The sequence below is a fragment of the Piliocolobus tephrosceles genome, chromosome 20, assembly GCF_002776525.5.
Source record: "Piliocolobus tephrosceles isolate RC106 chromosome 20, ASM277652v3, whole genome shotgun sequence".
Lineage (NCBI taxonomy): Eukaryota > Metazoa > Chordata > Mammalia > Primates > Cercopithecidae > Piliocolobus > Piliocolobus tephrosceles.
Window position 1 is genome coordinate 44,553,782 of NC_045453.1, and position 18,321 is coordinate 44,572,102.

Below are 18,321 nucleotides of genomic sequence, written 5' to 3' on the forward strand. Positions count from 1 at the left end.
GCGTCCTTTGGAACCAGCAGAGACAGACTGGAGGCTCTTGAAGCCAAAGTGGAGATTACCTTCAGGCGGACGTCTGCCATCATCTCTTCTGCTCTTTCTGTTAGGCTTCTGGCAGATATCCTTTAATATGTCAAATAAATTTCTTGTCTTATTTTTGTGAGAGTTTTCATCAGTGGTGGGTATTTAGTTTCATTAACTAGGCGTTCCCCTCCTTTAACTTGTTAATGTAGTAAATTATATCAATGGATTTGCTAATGCCAAACCATTGTGGCCTTCTATGATACATTCTCCTTGGGCTTGAGGTGTGTTCTCTGGAACTACTGCTACATATGGTTTATTAGTCATTTACTTAGGATCTTTACATTTATTTTCACAAAGAAGATAGGCCTATGTTTTATTTTGGTTTTGTGTTTGTGATATCCTGGGCCAGTTTTCACCCTAAAATAAAGAATAAATTGGGACTATTTCCTTCTTTGCCTTTTCTCTGAACAAGTTATATAAGGCAAGACTTACCTGTACCTTAAAGCTTTGATAGTATTGGCCTGAGAAACCAGCCGGTCTTTAGACCTGATCATAAACATAAATCTAACACAGTCAGCCTTAAACCAATTTTTGTATTTTCTTTTGTTCTTCTCAAGTTTTCTATTTCTCCAGTCAATTTTGGCACTTTGTCTTTTTTTTCTAGAAAATCATGCATTTTATGTAGATTTTAAATTTGGGGGACGTAATAGTGAACATAATAGTTTCTATTCCCTAATCATCTTTGTGCCAAAGATAATTAACTTGTCACTTCTCTTGTATTTACTCAGACTTGCCATCAGAAATATATATATATATATATTTGTATTTTTAGTGGAGACGGGGTTTCACCGTGTTAGCCAGGATGGTCTCGATCTCCTGACCTTGTGATCTGCCCGCCTCGGCCTCCCAAAGTACTGGGATTACAGGCGTGAGTCACTGTGCCCGGCCCGTGTATATATATATATATTTAACAGGTCTTTTCAAAGATCCCAATTCTAACTGATATAAGATGAGCTTCCCACTAATAAATCTGAGAGGCCTTGATGATCACCTTATCTAAAGTAGTTTGCCACCCCACTTGCCCCCACTGTCTATCCTCTTTCTGTTCTGTATGATTTTTAAAGCACTTAGTAACTGACACATTGTATATTTGTTTAGCTGTTTATTGTCTCTTTACCCCAATAGAATATCTGCTCCATAAGTGTAGGTACTTTGTTTTCTTTGTCACTGAATTGCCAATGAATTTTTTGAATATCACTTGGCACATAGATGATAAACACTAAATATTTGTTAAAGTTGTTGATTGAAGTAATTGTTCTTTTTTTTTTTTTTTTTTGTTGAGACGGAGTCTCGCTCTGTCGCCCAGGCTGGAGTGCAGTGGCCGGATCTCAGCTCACTGCAAGCTCCGCCTCCCGGGTTTACGCCATTCTCCTGCCTCAGCCTCCCAAGTAGCTGGGACTACAGGTGCCCACCACCTCGCCCGGCTAGTTTTTTGTATTTTTAGTAGAGACGGGGTTTCACCGTGATAGCCAGGATGGTCTTGATCTCCTGACCTCGTGATCCGCCCGTCTTGGCCTCCCAAAGTGCTGGGATTACAGGCTTGAGCCACCGCGCCCGGCCAGTAATTGTTCTTTCATTGAGGATTTTTGTTTTTGTTTTTTTGTCTACCCTGTGAATTTTATTCCATAGATTTTAGTTGTTCTTGTTGAATTTGGCATTTCATCCTCATGGTGTCTTCCCCACCACTTTCCTGAATCTGCTTTTACCCACATGACCAAGGAACCTCACATTGCTAAATCCAATGGCCAATTTTTAGTCCTCATCTCATACCACGTAGTCAGTCATATCTTCTCTTCACTTTGAAACACTTTACTTACTTGACTTCCAGAATCTCACACACTCTTCCTGATTTTCCACCTACCTATCTGGTCTTTTTCAGGCTCCTTTGCTGGTTCCTCCTCACCTCCTGACTGCTGCTCTCCAGAGTCCCCATGCATACTAAGTGCTTAGACTTCTTCTCTTTACTCTCTACACTAATTCCCTTAAGTTTCTGATTCAGTTTCATGACTTTAAATATCTTCTCTCTGCTGTTGGTTCCCAAATTTATGTCTATCCTTGACCTCTCTCCGGATTTCTGACTTGTAGATGCAACTGTCTGTTCAACACTTGCCCTCGGATGTTTCGTAGACATGTCAGCTTCTCTTTTTTTTTTTTTTTTGAGACGGAGTCTCGCTCTGTCGCCCAGGCTGGAATGCAGTGGCTGGATCTCAGCTCACTGCAAGCTCTGCCTCCCGGGTTCACGCCATTCTCCTGCCTCAGCCTCCCGAGTAGCTGGGACTACAGGTGCCCGCCAACATGCCCGGCTAATTTTTTGTATTTTAGTAGAGACAGGGTTTCACCGTGTTAGCCAGGATGGTCTCGATCTCCTGACCTCGTGATCCGCCCGTCTCGGCCTCCCAAAGTGCTGGGATTACAGGCTTGAGCCACCGCGCCCCGCCCACATGTCAGTTTCTCATAATCAAAACAGAAATCTTGATATTTTCCCCCAAATCTGCTTCACCTCCAGTCTTCCCCATCTTGTAAATGTCAGTTTCATCCTTCCAGCTTCAGATTTATCCTTGTCTTTTCTCTTTCACATCCCACATCAGTAAATTCTGTCGGTTCCACCCTCAAAATATATCCAGAATTCTATCACCCCTCATTACCCCCATTGCCATCACCCTGGTCTAACTCACCATCACCTCTAAACTGGATTATTGCAGTGGTCTCTTGGCTGGTCTCTCTGCTTCTGCTATTCTCAGCACAGCCATGAAAGCCATCTTGTTAAGCTGTAGGTCAGTTTATGCCACTTCCTTGTCAAAAATTCTCAAAGGCTTCCCTTTACTCTCACAGTGAAGCCAAATCCTTATGAAGGATTTGTAGAAATCCTGTGGGATCTGTCCTCTGTTTGCCCTTCCTGACCTCATCTGACCTGCACTCTATTCTCACCTGCTCCACTCTTGCCATGATGGCTTCTGCACCCTTCTTTGAACAAACCAGGCACATCCTATTACATTTATTCTTCCCCGTGTTTAGAACGCTCTTTCTTCAAGAATCCAAATGGCTTTCCCACCACTTCCTTCGGTTCTCTACTCAGAAGTAACCTCCTCAGTGAGGTCTTCCCTGACCACCCTGTCTAAAATTACCAGATGCCCCACCATCCTTCCAGTTCCCTTTTATTTATTTTTCTCTGTAACACTTTTCACCACTTATACTCCATTTTTCACTTGTTTATCTTACTTACTTTCTGTTTTCTCCAATTGAATATAAGCTCCACAAGAACAGGGATCAGGGATTTTTATTTTTTTTCTTTTTGAGACGGAGTCTTGCTGTTGTCGCCCAGACTGGAGTGCAATGGTGTGATCTCGGCTCACTGCAACCTCTGCCTCCCAGGTTCAAACAATTCTCCTGCCTCAGCCTCCTGAATAGCCGGGATTACAGGTGCCCACCACCACGCCCAGCTAATGTTTTTGTATTTTTAGTAGAGATGGGGTGGTCAGGCTGGTCTTGAACTCCTGACCTCAGGTGATCCACCTGCCTCGGCCTCTCAAAGTGCTGGGATTACAGGTGTGAGCCATCGCACCCGGCCTTATTTTATTTTTTTTACTTCTGTATTCCAGGGCCAGAAGAGTGTTGGCACAGAGTAGGTTGTCAATACATATTTGTTGAATAAATAAATGAATTAAGATTGGTGGTGTAGATGTACAAGTGATTTCAGGTACAGACATGAAGCTTAAGGGTAGCAGCCATCTGTGAGCTTGAGCACTGATATAGTTTGGATGTTATCGCCTCTAAATTTCAAGTTGCATTGTAATCCCCAATGTTAGAAGAGGGGCCTGGTCGGAGGTGATTGGATTGTGGGTGTGGATCGCTCATAAATGGCTTAGCACCATCTCCCTGGTGCTGTCTTTGTGACAGTGAATGAACTCTTGCGAGATCTGGTCATTTAAAAGTGTGTGGCACCTCCCCACCTTCCTCCCACTCTCACCGTGTGACCTGACAGCTCCCCCTTTGCCTTCTACCGTGAGTAAAAACTCCCTGAGGTCTCCCCAGAAGCTGAGCAGATGCTGGTGCCGTGCTTCCTGTACAGCCTGCAGAACCGTGAGCCAACTAAACCTCTTTTCTTTATAAATTACCCAGTCTAAGGTATTCATAGCAATGCAAATATGGCCTAATACAGGCGCTAAGCCACATACTAAAGCCAGCAGAGTGAAGAGTTGGAATGAACCTGGGACTGAAGGCTCCACCATACTCACCCTGAACTGCCTACCTCTGGATTGCATGTCATCATGTCAGAGAAGCAGGAGCATAGGAGAGCCAGAGTGGCACCATTTTAAAATTAACTCCATCTTAAAACTGGCAAGGCACATTTCTTGTCTATCATGACCTGTGGTTATATGATGTTTACAGCTGAGGAAACAGCTTAACAATGCCTGCAAGGATAAACTATGACAGAAAAAATGTCCACATGTCCTGGTGTTGCAAAACAATATATGCTTTTAAAATGATTATAGTTGGCTGGGTGCAGTGGCCCACGCCTGTAATCCCAGCACTTTGGGGAGGCTGAGGTGGGTGGATCACCTGAGGTCAGGAGTTTAAGACCAGCCTAGCCAACATGGTGAAACCCCATCTCTACTAAAAATAAAAAAATTAGCCGGGTGTGGTGGTGGGCACCTATAATTCCAGCTACTCAGGAGGCTAAGGCAGGAGAATAGCTTCAACCTGGGTGGCAGAGGCTGTAGTGAGCTGAGATGGCGCCATTGCCCTCCAGCCTGGGAGACAAGAGTGAAACTCCATCTCAAAAAAAAAAAAAAAAACAGACTGTAGTCATGCTTTGATGTACTTATGCACTAAAATGCCAAGAATAGTTTTCTTTAAGTCCACAGACTAATATATTTTGTGACACTGTCAGCCCCCGACAGGTAGATATAGCTTAACTTTTATATAGGTAAGACCCTATATAAGAAAAATTTAAAACAAAGATGAGACATTTCTCCTCTTGCTTTCTGAGGACGCCCTACTCTGTAACTAAGTAGCTTTTAATAAACCTTCTCTTCTCACTATACTCTGTGACTTACCATGACTTCTTTCCTGCACAAGGTCCAAGAACCCACTCTTGGTGTCTGGGTCAGGACCTCTTTTCTGGCAACAATTACAGAAAAATAACCCTTATGTGGTTAAGCCTGTTGTGTGCATCAAAAGCAGTCCTGAGTGGTACTACCTCATGGCCTGGAAAGGTTGAGAACTATTCTGAGGGTAAATAGAGAAATGGGCTTGGGACAGATCCCCATGGTTTGGATCTATGTCCCCACCCAAATTTCATGTCTAACTGTAATCTCCAGTGTTGCAGAAGGGACCTGGTGAGAGGTGATTGGATCATAAGGGTAGATCCTTTATGAGATCCTTTTTTATTTTATTTATTTTTGAGACAGGGTCTTGCCCTGTTTCCCAGGCTGGAGTGCAGTGGCACGATCTTGGCTCACTGCAACCTCTGCCCACCGGGTTTAAGTGATTCTCATGCCTCAGCTTCCTGAGTAGCTGGGATTACAGGTGTGTGCCACCACGCCTGGCTAGTTTTTGTATTTTTAGTAGAGACGGGGTTTCACCATGTTTCCCAGGCTGGTCTCGAGTTCCCAACCTCAAGTGATTCACCTTCCTTGGCCTCCCAAAGTGCTGGGATTACAGGCATGAGCCACTGTGCCTGGACCACGAATGGTTTAGCACCATCCCTTGGGTGCTGTTCTCATGGTAGCCTTCTCCTGAGAGCTGCTTGTTTCAAAGTGTGAAGCACCTCCCCCCTCTCTCTCACTCCTGCTCTGGCGATGTAAAACGTGCTTGCCCCTGCTTGCCTTCTGCCATGATTGTGAGTTTCCTGAGGCTTCCTCAGAAGCAGAACCTGCCATGCTTCTTGTATAGCCTATGGAACCATGAGCCGATTAAACCTCTTTTCTTTATAGATTACTCAGTCTTGGTATTTCTTCATAGCAGTGCGAGTGCAGACTAATACATCTAGGAACCCCAGTAATTCAAGGATTTGGTATTGAAGAGGATCCTTTCTAGAGGCTGAGAAGGAATAACAAACATGACAAAACACAGAAGCAACTGGATTCATGGAGCTAAGATCAAGTGCTGCAAAAGGGAAATATGGACCTGGCATACTGGCTCACACCTGTAATCCCAACACTTGGGGAGGCCAAGGCAGGAGAATCACTTGAGATAAAGACTTTGAGACCAGCCTGGGCAACATAGTGAGACTCTATCTCTACAAAAAATAATTTCAAAATTAGCCTGATGTGGTGGCATGTGCTTATAGTTCCAGCTATTTGGGAGGCAAGGGCAAGGAGCCCAGTAGTTTGAGGCTGTAGTGAGCTATGATCATACCTCTGCACTCCAGCATGGGTGACAGAGCAAGACCTCATCTAAAAATAAACAAACAAAACCACCACCCCACCAAAAAACAGTAAGTATAAGAATCTATTTTCTTTTGTAACAATACACAGTTGGAGACTGGTTATTTCACCCAGGTTTTGACTGAAATGTTATGCTTTTAGACTGATTTAAAAAACATTGAGGTTGACTCCAAGAACTGATAAAAGCCCCTTGGGGAAGACTGGCATCCTACTTGGTCTATGCAGTCTCTGTACCTGGTAAGTAAAAAATGTCTCTTTCTAATGGCCCAAGAACCCTAAGTTATCTTGGGACCTCCAGAGGAGAGGAATTCACCCAATTCATACACGTATTTGCAGAAACAGATGAATTTGAGGCTGGGCTTGAGGCTTTAAAAAGTCTAAATCTGAGATTCCCTATGGAAAAAGTTTCAGCAAAGCCAGTTTAAGAGAGCCTATAAGGCAAATAATTATTATTGGTGCACTTTATGCAAATAATCAGGCCAAGAACAGTAAGACTAAGATTTATTTTGCAAATAAATTGATCCACAATTTGTTTTTAATAAAAAGGAGAGACTAGAGAGAAAAACATTATCATACACCTGCTATTAGATTCTAGCCTTGTCTGTCGTTTTTGAGGGTTTTTCTTTTTCTTTTTTTTTGCATTATTTTCTGCAATTTGGACTAGATCTTAAATTCTTTCCAGGCTACAAATCCAAACTAATATTCTCTGGATAGATTATGCCCACCATTAATATTTGTTTTTGCCCTGTTTCCATAAAAATGCCTCTGTTGGCTGGGGGCAGTGACTCACACCTGTAATCCCAGCACTTTGGGAGGCTGAGGCAGGCAGATCACCTGAGGTCAGGAGTTTGAGACCAGCCTGGCCAAGAGGGTGAAACCCCTGTCTCTACTTAAAAAAAAAAAAAAAAAAATTGGCCGGGCATGGTGGTATAAGCCTGTAAACCCAGCTACTTGGGAGGCTGAGGCAGAATTGATTGAGCCTGTGATGCAGAGGTTGCAGTGAGTTGAGATTGCGCTGCTGCACTCCAGCCTGGGCAACAGAATGAGACGCTGTTTCAAAAAAAAAAAAAAGAAAAGAAAAAAAGAGAAAAACAATGCTGCTTATTAAAAATCCACTTGCTTTATGTTTTAGACAGCAGGAGACTGGTTTTCCAGCCAATTCACTTAGATTTCAAATGCCTTCAAATTTATTTTTACAAGCATTGTTAAACTGGGCTTAAGCATTGTATTAGTTATCACTGGGTACTATTTGATTTTTAAAATAATTGTTTGGCCGGGCGCGGTGGCTCAAGCCTGTAATCCCAGCACTTTGGGAGGCCGAGACGGGCGGATCACGAGGTCAGGAGATCGAGACCATTCTGGTTAACACGGTGAAACCCCGTCTCTACTAAAAATACAAAAAAACTAGCCGGGCGAAGTGGCGGGCGCCTGTAGTCCCAGCTACTCCGGAGGCTGAGGCAGGAGAATGGCGGAAACCCGGGAGACGGAGCTTGCAGTGAGCTGAGATCCGGCCACTGCACTCCAGCCCGGGCGGCAGAGCAAGACTCTGTCTCAAAATAAATAAATAAATAAATAAAATAAAATAATTGTTTGTTATATTCAGCAGGGGTACAGATGCTTAAAGTTTATGTCTTCCAGGCTTCAACAGTTCTGAATCAAGCCAATAATGCCCCAAATATTCCAGTCCACACCATCCCAGGAGGAACCCAGTTTTTACAGGTCTCTAAAACAGCAAGTGAGAGATTTCAGGGCCCTCAAAATTAGGCAAGGATGGCAACCCTGTTCAGCAGGAAGCAGCTTCGGAAGATGGGATCTTTGGCTCTGTCTCCTGAAGAATAAGAAGGATGAAATCTCTCTGGGGGAATCTAGGTACAGTAGGAATGGGACAGAATTCATCCCTCATATATAGATATTTTTACTATTTTTTCCTTAATTATATTTAATTTTTTATAGAGACAAAGTCTCACCGTGTTGCCCTGACTAGTCTCAAATTCCCGGATTCAAAGAATACTCCTGCCTCTGTTACTGGAAAAATGAGTTGATATGGTTTGACTCTGTGTCCCCACCCAAATCTTTTTTATTTGTTTATTTTTGAGATGGAGTCTTGCTCTGTCACCCAGGCTGGAATGCAGCAGTGGCATGATCTCAGCTCACTGCAACCTCTGCCTCCCAGTTCCAAGCAATTCTCCTGCCTCAGCCTCCCAAGTAGCTGGGATTACAGGTGCCTGCCACCACACCTGGCTAATTTAGTAGAGACAGGGTTTCACCATTTTGGCCAGTCTGGTCTTGAACTCCTGACCTCATGATCCACCCGCATCGGCCTCCCAAAGTATTGGGATTACAGGTGTGAGTGGCTGCTTCTAGCTGAAACAAAGAGCTTCTTTCTTCTTTGTTTTTTAAATGGAGTCTCACTCTGTTGCCCAGGCTGGAATGCAGTGTGGTGTGATCTTGGCTCACTACAACCTCTACCTCCCGGGTTCAAGGGATCATCCTGCCTCAGCCTCCTGAGTGGTGGGTACTACAGGTATGCGCCACCACACCCAGCTAATTTTTATATTTTTAGTAGAAACGGGATTTCTCCGTGTTGGCCGGGCTGGTCTCAAACTCCTGTCCTTAGGTGATCCACCTGCCTTGGCCTCCCAAAGTTCTGGGATTACAGGTGTGAGCCACTTCGCCCAGCCCCAAATCTTATTATTATTATTTTTTTTGAAACGGAGGGAGTCTCGCTCTGCCGCCCAGGCTGGAGTGCAATGGCCGGATCTCAGCTCACTGCAAGCTCCGCCTCCTGCGTTTACACCATTCTGCCTCAGCCTCCCGAGTAGCTGGGACTACAGGCGCCCGCCAGGTTGCCCGGCTAGTTTTTTTTTTTTTTGTATTTTTTTGTAGAGACGGGGTTTCACCGTGTTAGCCAGGATGGTCTCGATCTTCTGACCTCGTGATCCGCCTGTCTCGGCCTCCCAAAGTGCTGTGATTACAGGCTTGAGCCACCGCGCCCGGCCCCAAATCTTATCTTTAATTGTAATTTCCACATGTTGAAAGAGGGACCTGTAATCCCCACGTGATTGGATTAAGGGGGCAGTTTCTCCCATGCTGTTCTCATGATAGTGAGTGAATTATCATCAGATTTGATGGTATTATAAACGGTAGTTCTTCCCGCACTCTCACGTGCTCTCCCTCTCTCTCTCACCTGTCACGATGTAAGACATGCCTGCTTCCCCTTCTTCCATGATTGTCAGTTTTCTGAGGCCTCCCCAGCCATGCGAAGCTGTAAATCAATTAAGCCTCTTTCCTTTATAAAGGAAAGCCTCAGGAAGTTCTTTATAGCAGCGTGAAAATGGACTAATACATAGGTCTTGATCCAGACCCCAGGAGGGGATTCTTGAATCCCGCACAGGAAAGAATTCAAGGTAAAGTGGTAAAGTGTGATGAAAGACAAGACAGTTTATTGGAAGCTACTCTGTCCTGGAGTAGCACATTTTCAGAAAGCAAGAGGAGGAACACACCATTTTTGTTTCAAGTTTTTCTCATATAGGTGTCTTGTCTATGTAAAGACTAAACTAAGCTGTGCCAATGTGCAGGTGGGCCGACAGCATGACAAAATTTATTATTCTGTTGATTTAAAGAAAACGATCTTTGGCATTTTAGTGTGCAAGTACATCAAAGCACAAGTATAATGATCTTGAAAGCATATCTTGTTATTAGTATTGGGACATCTAGGCTTTCTGTTGTTGTAGGAGTTTGCCCTTGGAGGCATTATCAAGCTGCCTCCTATGTTGTAAACACCTTAGGACCATGGGTTGTGACTGGAAAAGAGTGTGCCTCACTAGTTTTAAGATGGAGTTGATTTTTTTTTTTTTTTTTTTTTTTTTGAGACAGAGTCTTGCTTTGTCACCCAGGCAGGCTGGAGTGCAGTGGCGCCATCTCGGTTCACTGCAAGCTCTGCCTCCCAGGTTCACACCATTCTCCTGCCTCAGCCTCCCGAGTAGCTGGGACTACAGGCGCCCGCCACTATGCCCGGCTAATTTTTTGTATTTTTTGGTAGAGACAGAGTTTCACTGTATTAGCCAGGATGGTCTCAATCTCCTGACCTCGTGATCCGCCTGCCTCGGCCTCCCAGAGTGTTGGGATTACAGGCGTGAGCCACCGTGCCCGGCCAAGATGGAGTTGATTTTAAAATGTTTTCACTCTGGCTGTCTTAGGCTCCTGCTTCCCTAACACCTTGGCCTTTCAAAGTGTTGGGATTATAGGCATGAACCACCGTGCCCGGCCCCCTCCTTCATAATGTTTAACCATGCCTTTTACTTAAAGAATTCCAGGAACTGGCCTTAGGAAATCTAAATATCAAACCAAGGAAGGAATGCTGAACAATTGGCTTACAGCCTTGTTGATGCTGGCCAGACCATCAGATGGCCCATTACTCAAGATAACCATCACAACCAGTTATGCCACCTGCATACCCTACCCCTCCTGTGCTTCACCCAGCCCAGCCTGCATACCCTACCCTCGGTGTAAATGCTCATGCTTTGCCTAATTAAAAAAGCCCTACCTGCTCTTTTTGGAAAGTCAGTCAAGGAATTCTCTTTTTCTCTTGTGCTACCTCCCTTAGGCCTGGGCATAAGCTCCACTGAAGCCTCGCCTGGGAAAACTCTTTTGTCCTCATGTCTATTTCTATTGCATTGAGAGCCCAGGAATGAGAGGTTGGTAAAATATTGACTTTCCCCTTTTCACATGACAAGAACACAAATGATCAGATTATGTAACAGATACATTTTTCAGCTTAGGAATGCAGTTTGTAGGTGCTAATGATCATTTTAGTATTTGAACCTTTGTCTGGATGCATGGGAAAGTCTTAAAATGCTATTTGCCCTGAAAACTTGATTGGTTTCAGTTACTGGGGAAGCCTATTATTACAGCTGCTAAAAGCTTGATGATTTTTGGAAAAAGAGGGATGTTTTACTTTTTTCATGAAGGCTTGGCTATTCCACAGCACTGTGAAAAATACCAGATACATCTGTATCTTTAGGTGATGGATATTGAGGAAGTGGTAAGAGGTTCAAAACAGAATTATGGTTTTAACTCCATATATTATACCCAACTCTGTGTTGATTTAATGGGAACTCTTATACTAATTTTTTAAAGTTAGGTAATTTATTTCTTGTCTTAGTACTTCCTTTAAAACCAGCATAGAATAGACACAGGTCTTTTGTTTTGTTACATTATTATCTCTGAAGGGCTGATCTATTAAAATAACTATGTAGAGGTACTTCAGCTAATTTGATTACCTGAAAACAATAATGTGGGGCTGTAGCAGTGCCTGTGCTGCACCCCCGTACCCCCTCAGCACTCACCTCTTATGTGCTAAAGCCTGCTTACCCTAAACCATCTGCCACTTTCGGTCCCACAAGTGCTACACAATTGGGAGTTGGGGTTGTGTAGGGAGCAGCCCTCAACCAGTGATGGATAAGGGGTTGGTGGATAAGTACCCAGCTTCGCATCCCTTGCCTGGGATATCTCTGTGATACATTCTACTCTGTCTCCTAGAACCCTTAGATACGTTGAGATCCAGTTGCCCGCATGGTGATGGTGGTCATCCTCCCATCATTGGCTATTTTCCCTTCCCCCTCTTACCTCCCCACTCCTCTACTGGTGTCCTGGGATCATGTCCAAAATACAATACTTGTACTCAAATCCTTGCCACGGGGTTGGCTTCTGGGGGACTCCAAGCTAAGAAGGATGCTTAAAATAAACATAGACCACGTGCAAAAAATAAAGGCAGATATTTGTTAAGCACTTACCATATGCCAGACAACATTTAACTCTCACAACAACTCTTTTAGGAACTTCTGTCACCTTCAGTTTATACATGAAGCATGTGAGGCTTAGAGAGGTTCAGTGTCTTGTCTAAGTCATGCAGCTAATGGATCATGAAGGATTTAAATCTAGACTATTTAACTTAAGCGGACATAGTTTTAATGACCACATGTCCTACAATAGCATATCAAGTTGCTTCTCATATCTTCACTGGTACATATTTCATAAGCTTTTGAGGGCATTTTGCTGGTGGATTTTTCTGATAGATGAGCTGATAGATTTTTTTGTAACCTATCAAGAGTAATAATGTTGCATAACTTGGATGAGTCTGCATTCACCAAATGGAAATCTAAGTCACATGCCACAAGGATTTTGTTTTCCAGCCACATCAAGAAGTTCAATAATGTTTTATTTTCTCCTGTCTCTTCTAAAATGTTTTTGCAGCTAACCACTGTTCCTGCTGTTTTTCTTAAAACTGGCTGCCCAGCTTAAAATTCATTGTGTGATAAATAAAGTTCACCATTTATGCCCTGATAACAAGCTGGATTGATCCAGGGTTTTAGCTGGTTGTGATGCTGTGTGAGGCATATTCATTCTTGATAACATTTCATGGGCTCTGGATGACCCTTCTTTGAACTGAAATGCTCTTTTGACTGCTGACTTTATCAAGTTTTTTCTTTGTTACACGTCAAAATACACTCTCTGCTTACCGCCACTGTTGGTTTTCAGAAAGAGTGAAACAAATGATTTGTGGTTCCTAGAAAATGTTATAAAATTGTTTCCCAAGTTAGGTCACTGCAGTTACAAAATTTTTGTTTCAGTAGAGGAGCTGGCCAAAAACAACAGAGCCAATGGTCAGTCATTATTCCAGGGGAAAAAAAATATTGAGATTAGCTAGGAGTAACTGCCTCCTTTTCCACTGAAACATAGACAGATTCCTCTAGTGGTGCCGAAACTATTTTGAGATAAATCTCTCTCTATTTACTGGCTGACTTCCCTAGTTTCTGAAATTGACTTATAAAGTTTTGGAAGGCATTTTAACTTTATAAGGCAATTTATTACAAATTATTTTTCAGAAACATCTTGAGCCAACTAGCAATGAAAACAAGCCATGTTCTTGGGCTATATACTCTAATTCTCGTCTAATTTCTTAAAACTTGGCATTTAAATTTAGGGTTCCATGTTAAACAATACACTTAGGAAGACTCTGTTTGAGCTTAAAGAGATTAAGGAAAGAATGCCAAAAGTTTCCATCACCAGAGATATGGTATTATTCACAGGTAACATGATGTTAGCAAATGTTTAACAACTGACTTTTCTTTTTTTTTTTTTTTAAGATGGGGTCTCACTTTGTCACCAGAGCAGGTATGCAATGGTGCGATCATGGCTTACTGCAGCCCTGACCTCCTGGGCTCTAGTGATCCTCCCACCTCAGCCTCCTGAGTAGCAGAGACTACAGGCGCATGGCACCGTACCTGGTGAATTTTTTTTTTTTTTTTTTGGTAGAGATGAGGTCTCTCAATGTTGCCTAGGCTGGTCTCGAACTTGTGGGCTCAAGCAGTCCTCCCATCTCAGCCTCTAAAGTGCAGGGATTACAGGCATAAGCCACAACGCTTGGCAGTAGCTGACTTTCTAGGAGAGAAATATCTTCATTTGTAGTGTTTATCAATTCCTGTGGTGTAGATACTCTCACCGTTTCCAATTTCAAGCTACCGATGAGGTGTCAACCAGCTTGCAAAATTCCTGAAAATTTAGCAATTGGCTCTCATGAGCTCCTCAGAGGCAACTCCAGAACACTCCTGCAGGCGACTCAGCCATCTAGTGCCCCAAATGCAGGCAGGGGAACATTGATGTGTTGACTCTGCAATGCCCTGAAATTGATTTTGGAGGTTACGAGGACATCAGGTAGCAAACCCTCGCAAAGTGGTGCTTTTGGATACACTGTGTGTGTCACCCCAAAACTCAGGTTACCTTGAAAAAATAATGTACCCTGAGAGAATTTGGTCCAAAATATCCTATTTAGTTGTCGTTCTTGCCAAGTCATACAATTAGGGTCACCGAGGACAGTCCAAGGGCATTTGAGAGACAAGGACCACTCACAGCTCTGTGGCTCTGGTTTAGACTGCTGTGTTCAGCAAAGGCTGACCACAGAACAAAATAAGCAACCCAAATCCAACTTGGATGCTACCCTTTGTAATGGATTTTGTTTTCAGTTGACATCTGAAAAGCCACAGCCATCGAGGATGCCTGGGAAGTGTCTTCATTAGCTATCACTTAAGGACATCTCTTATTTTGTTCATCTTCTTAAAATAGAAAGCTCTTTTCCAAGGAATTAATTTTTTTCTTTTCATGTGTCTTGTAACTACAGTCTTTCTGCTGACTGGTGCACTGTTCTCTTTCTCAATAAATGTATTTTTGTTCTGCCCCTATATATTTCCTCTAATGATGAAAGACAATGTAAACCTAGCCATCATAGCAGAGAGCAAAGTAAATTTCCATTTTGGACTGCTACTAAATTTGACCGTGCCCCTCGAAACAGCCCAGTCAGCGAATATGGAATGAGAGGGCCTGGAGCTGCTGGTAAGATCCCTTGCAATGATCCATCTTTGGCCAAGCACTATTCAGCTTTCCCATTTAAGAGTTTCGAGACAAACCTCCCAACATGCAAAAACTTTATCTTTTATTTCAAGTTTCTATCGAATATTCACTAATTCTTTTTTTTTTTTTTTGAGACAGGGTCTCACTGTGTTGCCCAGACTGGGGTGCAGTGGCTATTCACAGGCACAGTCATTGCTCACTGCAGCCTTGAACTCCCGGTCTCCAGTGATCCTCCCGCCTCAGCCTCTCAAGTAACTGGGATTACAGGTGCATGCTACAGCTCCTGGCTCCAATATTCACTCATTCTTTAATTCATTTTATTGAGCATCCACTTTGTGTCAGAAGCTTTAACTAGTTGATGAATGAGATTTTGTAGCTCTCAGCATTCCTAATATCTAATGGGTCAAATGAATCAACAAAGCATGGTGAAGTGCCCATGGTGTAGTAGCAATAGTGGGAAACTATTGCTACCTATAGGCTTTAAGCGAGAAGGAAGAAAGGATCTTGGAGGAGAGATTATGCTCAGAGCAGAAGGGAAGCAGGAAGGGAGTCTTTTTGATCTCCTGACAGTGACTCCCATTTGCCAAACCCTACAGGAAACTAGAGGACATGAGATGCACCAGGAGGTGATGCAGTCTGGGAGGGCCAGGCTTTCAGTGTTGAGAGAGGCATGGAGAAGGATGGAGGGCGGACCCCTGGGGGGATCCTCAGGTGGAGAATGGCCGCTGAGGAATGCCCAGCATTGCTATCAGCCCTGCCCTCAAAGAGCTGCAGTCTAGTGAAGATACTCATATGGCAGGTCTGCCAGGTTAACAGCGGGGGGCCATAACTGGAATGGTGTCTTGGGGGTATAGCGGGCGTGGGTGTGCAAAACTGAAGACCTCTTTAGACATCTTCCTCCATTATATTAATATACATGAGGGGTTGGGTAGGAGGTGTAAAGGAGTAGGGAAGATGTTGGTGTCCAAACTGAGGGTGACAGGAAGTGGAGAAAAGGATGATGTATGCTGGGTGAGAAGTAAAGACTGATGACATAAATTTCAAATAAATGAAGGCACAGAAGTCAGCAGGAGTTGACCATGAGCAGGCAGGTGGTAGAGGGTGGAAGAGCAGGAAATATTCACATCACCTGTAGCTCCTTACCAAATGAACTAACAAGTCAGATGGTTGGAACAGGTCATTCTTCGAATTTTGACCAGACCCTGCTAAACAATGGCGATCTTCTGTGAACTGACCATTTTAAAAATTTCATTAGAAAACTTCATGTGGAGTTTAGGTTTGAGGGGGCGTTGAGGGGCTTAAAATGTATAGTATACTCCTAAACTGTACCTTATTATACTCCTAAACTGTATGCACAGTATGAAAATAGTTCATAAAATAGCTTACACTGTTGTCCCCCCCAGTTTCAGGTCAACGCTGGGAAGCTAGTAAACTTTGGAAGACAGAACATGTTCTCTTGTGTTCAATCAGTCCCTACTAATATCAATAGAAAAGTAGACCTGGACCTACAAAACAATGGACAACCCAAATGTATGTTTCTTTTCTTTTTTTTTTTTTTTTTTGTGGTGAGATGGAGATTTATTCTTGTTGCAAGGGCTGGAGTGCAATGGCGCGATCTCGGCTCACTGCATCCTCTGCCTACCAGGTTCAAGAGATTCTCCTGCCTCAGCCTCTCGAGTAGCTGGGATTACAGGTAAGTGTCACCACGCTTAGCTAATTTTGTATTTCTAGTAGAGATGGGATTTCACCTTATTGCCCAGGCTGATCTTTAACTCCTGACCTCAGGTGATCTGCCCACTTTGGCCTCCCAAAGTGCTGGGATTACAGGTGTGAGCCACTGTGCCCGGCTCTTTTTGTCTTTTTTTTGAGATAGACTTTTGCTCTGTGGCCCATGCTGGAATGTGGCGACACAATCATGGCTTACTGCAGCCTTGACCTGCCAGGTTCAATCTATCCTCCCACCTCAGCCTCCCCAGTAGCTAGGACTATAGGGGCACACCACCATGCTCAGCTATTTTTTTGTATTATATATATATATATATATATATATATATATATATGTAGAGAGAGAGAGAGAGAGAGAGACAGGATTTCGCCATGTTGCCCAGACTGGTTTCAAACTCCTGGGCTCAATCAATCCACCTGCCTCAGCCTTCCAAAGTGCTGGTTGAGAGCCACATGCCCAGCCCCCAAATGTATGCTTCAATCTATGAATACATGAATGTATATTTCTATCAGATATATATTCATGGGCTGGGCATGGCAGCTCACATGTGTAATCCCAATACTTGGGGAGGCTGAGTTTGAGGCCAGGCGTTTGAGACCACCTGAGCAACACAGCAAGACTCCTGTGTGTACAAAACAGTTTAAAAATTAGCTGGGCATGGTAGTGTGCACCTGTAGTCCCAGCTAGTTTGGCAGCTGAGGTGGGAGGTCGGTTGAGCCCAGGAGGTTGAGACTGCAGTGAGCTGAGATTGTACCACTGCACTTCAGCCTGGGCAAGACCCAGAGACAGAGAAAGACCCCATTGCAAAAAAAAAAAAAAAGAAGAAATATATTCATGGATGCATGTGCCCAATTCCTTGGACTCTATCTCCTAACTGATACAAAGCAGGGCTGGAACATCCTCCTTTTTAGGACAGAGTGGGCATGCCAGTTGGACAACTGTGGCTTGGTAATACATCAAACCACCTGACAATCTATTCCCAGAAGGAAAGGGACTGTGGTTCAGATGTAGGCTGACCCAACTTGAAAGTGGTGGTAGGTTTGTTTAATGATATCTTAGAGAGAAATACAGAGCAGAAATATGAAAACCATGGCTAGATTTATAGCCACAGAAATTATAACCGTAAAAGAGACTTCTCCAGACTCAGTCCTGAGGATGGCACCCGCTGGGACAATGACTCATTTCTGCATTTCTGAGGTAATGGGAAGGGCTGCTTTTCATGCATAATCAGAATGACGATGAGTTGGTATGACAATGTCTCAAGGACATTCTGAGACTGTGTAGAGAAGGCAAGCCCAGATGTGTCTGAAAATCCATACTATCGTTTCGGTAGGTGTAAAACTCCTACTGTGGTTGTCAATGAAATTTTGGTTGCTGAGATCATGATACCATCTGGTGAATCAAAGGAAGATTTTTGCATTTTCTTGCTATCATTAAGAAACACCTGTTGTCAGCACAATTTTCCTGGAGGTGTTGGGATTTTGAGAGGTAACTTTTTCTTTTGTTACAATTTCAAACTTATGGAAAAGTTGCAGGAGGAGTAAAAGGAATTTCTATACCTCATACCTAAATCCACCAATCATTTGCTTTATTATTCTATGTATTTATATATGTTTATATCAACATAAATGCATGTCTGTTATTTATTTTTTGAACCATTGAGAGTAAGTTGGACATCATGCCTCCTTATCCCCAAACCAGTTTCCTATGAATGAG

The 18,321-nt window shown here is 43.4% G+C and overlaps 1 protein-coding gene across 2 annotated transcripts in view; it reads left to right on the forward strand.

Moving 5' to 3' along the window:
• Window positions 1-18,321, forward strand: part of BFSP1 (beaded filament structural protein 1) — a 71,179-nt gene that overhangs the window by 6,966 nt on the left and 45,892 nt on the right. The window contains exons 1-3 of one of the 2 annotated variants that reach the window (XM_023217961.2): window positions 16,328-16,409; window positions 16,525-16,572; window positions 18,092-18,093. The exons of the other annotated variant lie outside the window; for it this stretch is intronic. Coding sequence (XP_023073729.2) covers window positions 16,328-16,409; window positions 16,525-16,572; window positions 18,092-18,093 — 132 coding nt within the window. Of the gene's footprint in view, window positions 1-16,327; window positions 16,410-16,524; window positions 16,573-18,091; window positions 18,094-18,321 lie in introns of those variants that run through there. 2 annotated transcript variants of the gene reach the window in all.